Source organism: Olea europaea, unplaced genomic scaffold (assembly GCF_002742605.1).
Source record: "Olea europaea var. sylvestris unplaced genomic scaffold, O_europaea_v1 scaffold15493, whole genome shotgun sequence".
NCBI classification, from domain to species: domain Eukaryota; kingdom Viridiplantae; phylum Streptophyta; class Magnoliopsida; order Lamiales; family Oleaceae; genus Olea; species Olea europaea.
In genome coordinates, this window is record NW_019233091.1 from 1 (window position 1) to 2,395 (window position 2,395).

General features: G+C 35.2%; 1 protein-coding gene across 1 annotated transcript; it reads right to left on the reverse strand.

Moving 5' to 3' along the window:
• Positions 1–160: 160 nt before the first annotated feature.
• On the reverse strand, positions 161–1,882 carry LOC111376693 (probable WRKY transcription factor 48). The gene is made up of 3 exons (XM_022999663.1): positions 1,312–1,882; positions 945–1,088; positions 161–803 (listed from the first exon to the last, which is right to left on the reverse strand). The coding sequence occupies exons 1-3, from the start codon at positions 1,701–1,703 to the stop codon at positions 380–382; spliced, it is 960 nt and encodes a 319-aa protein (XP_022855431.1). The 5' UTR covers positions 1,704–1,882; the 3' UTR covers positions 161–379.
• Between the last annotated feature and the right edge of the window lie 513 nt (positions 1,883–2,395).

Below are 2,395 nucleotides of genomic sequence, written 5' to 3' on the forward strand. Positions count from 1 at the left end.
CCTTGAAGTTACCACAATGAAGAAATTTGAAAACTGCCAGCAAACATGAGAAAACCCTAACCCTAATATGCATACACGTTGCACTCAAAAAGGAGGAACAAATGGAAAAAGGAGAAAAATGAATACCTAAAAATTTAAATGGGTGAAACTACAATATACAAAAGTATATACCCAAAATCTCTTTATATAATAGAATTTTAACTTCTTAAGTACAGGAAATAACAAAAGTCAATTAGTCATAGAGAAAAGTACTAGTCTATCCATAAGCTAAAATCTAGCCATTTTACATCATAATTTGGGAGTCATTATGTAATAAAGAACCTTAATAATCATATGATTAGTCGCACATACCAATTGATAGCAGGTAAATTAACACTTATTACTCCTTTTTTGAATCCTTGAGCATCTGGGATGGCACCATGTCTTGAAGAAGCCCATCATCTCTAACCAGAGTAAACGAAGAGGGACGAAATGTTCTTTCTTGATGGAATGAAGAATTACAATTAGTGCCAAAATTCATCAAAGGTGGTGGTGTCATCAAGCTATGGAAATAAGGTTGTTGTTGTTGTCGATAATGCTGCATTTGTGGGACAATAAAAGAGGAAGTACTTCCTCCACCATCACCTCCACCGCCACCAAAAGTGGTGGTTTCCGGCATAATTCCAAAGCTTCCACGAGGCATTATTGGACATGGATGTGTGTGGGTACCCTCATAGGTTGTGACAACTACGGATGAATCTTCAGATGATCTTTCAACTCTCTTCTTCACACCACATGATGCATTAGTGCAACGGTAGTAGCTCCTGCACAAACATATATTGCATGATTCCATAAAAGAAACTTACTAAAATAAACCAAATCATTACAACTTATAAGTGAAAAGTGAATAATAGATACAAACTCACAAGAATATAAATATTTTTGTTTTGTTCGTGTGAATATACCTTGGAAAAGGGCTGTTTTTCACTGCTTTTTGTCCGTATTTTCTCCATCTATAGCCATCATCCAAGTTATCAACCTCAGTCTTTGTCATGAAAGCAAATCTGGGTTCTCTTTGCCTTTTATGGTTCTTCTTTTTGGGATTCAACCTAAAGGCACACATAATAAAAATCATCCTTTTTTGCTCATAACAAGAATAAAGCTAGAGAACAAAATTATGAGTATCAAACACTTTGTGAGATCGTGCATACAGAAACCCATTAATCAAGATCTTCCTTTGAATGTTCAAGTTCACACTATTAAAGTAAAAGTAAAAACGTAAAAAAATGAGAACTTTACTACTTTACACACAAAAATGAAAGAAAAGATTACTGTTTCTTAGTCTTTTCTTGATCTTGTTCTACTTCTTCAATAGTTTTGATCTGTCTATCATCATTGGCAGCTTCGTTTGACGATGAGGTAAAAGACGATGAATTTGGTGTCACCGGAGTGTTGACCCCCTCAGCAGAGTCAGCCACCGGTGAAGGTAGAGGCTGCTGCATAAACTGTGGTGGCAAGGAGGGAGTCTGCAGCAAATCGAAAGTAGATTGGCTAGTAAAATCTTGAACGTCAAAGAACCCTAAAAAGCCCTTTTGATCAAATTCACGTGGCATGCCGGAATAATCAGAAATATTTGTCATAGAAAAGGATGTTGGAATCAACATCTGATCTGAAATTGTTGAGTATAATTCTGTTCTTAGCTCCTCCTCTTGTTTCTTCTCCATAGATTTTCATCAAAAGCTTAGATTCTTATCTGATGTTATTCTCCACTATTATAGGTGGGCTGATATACAGAATAGAGAGAAAGAGAGAGAGAGAGAGAGAGAGAGTTTGGTTATTGGGGTTTTGAAGTGTGAAGACTGAATAGACTTTTGCAAGGTGCTTTTCTGGACAACAGGTTGGTCCCCCGCGGATTTTTCTAATGTTTCCTTGCATTAAACGATTTCTCCTTACCCCATCCACCCCCACCCCACCCCATTCTTCTTCTTCTTCTTTCTTTATTTTTGGTGGATTTTTTCGATAGCTGTTTAAATATTTGCTCAGTACTTAAAACTTTAATAACCTAATCAAGTCTACTCGACATTCATTAGCCTTTAAAATAGTCGTTCATTACTCAAATCTTCAATAATATATGGTAACTCTTCTTAGATTAACGAAGCCTACTCGTTCTTCATATATTCTGTCCCTATATATTATCGAAGAAAAGTAATAATTAGAGAGCGACTATTCAACTCGGGGGTATAATATTATAGATTCGAAACAAGTCAAGCTCAAATTAGTCAAAAAAACACACAAAAGAAAATCCTCTTGCTATGTAATAAAATTGATTATTGAGTTATCAATTAACTAAATTCAAATTATTCATAAGAATTTTTTTTATTGGCTCATTAGGTTAAGTAGATTGTGATAGCATTAG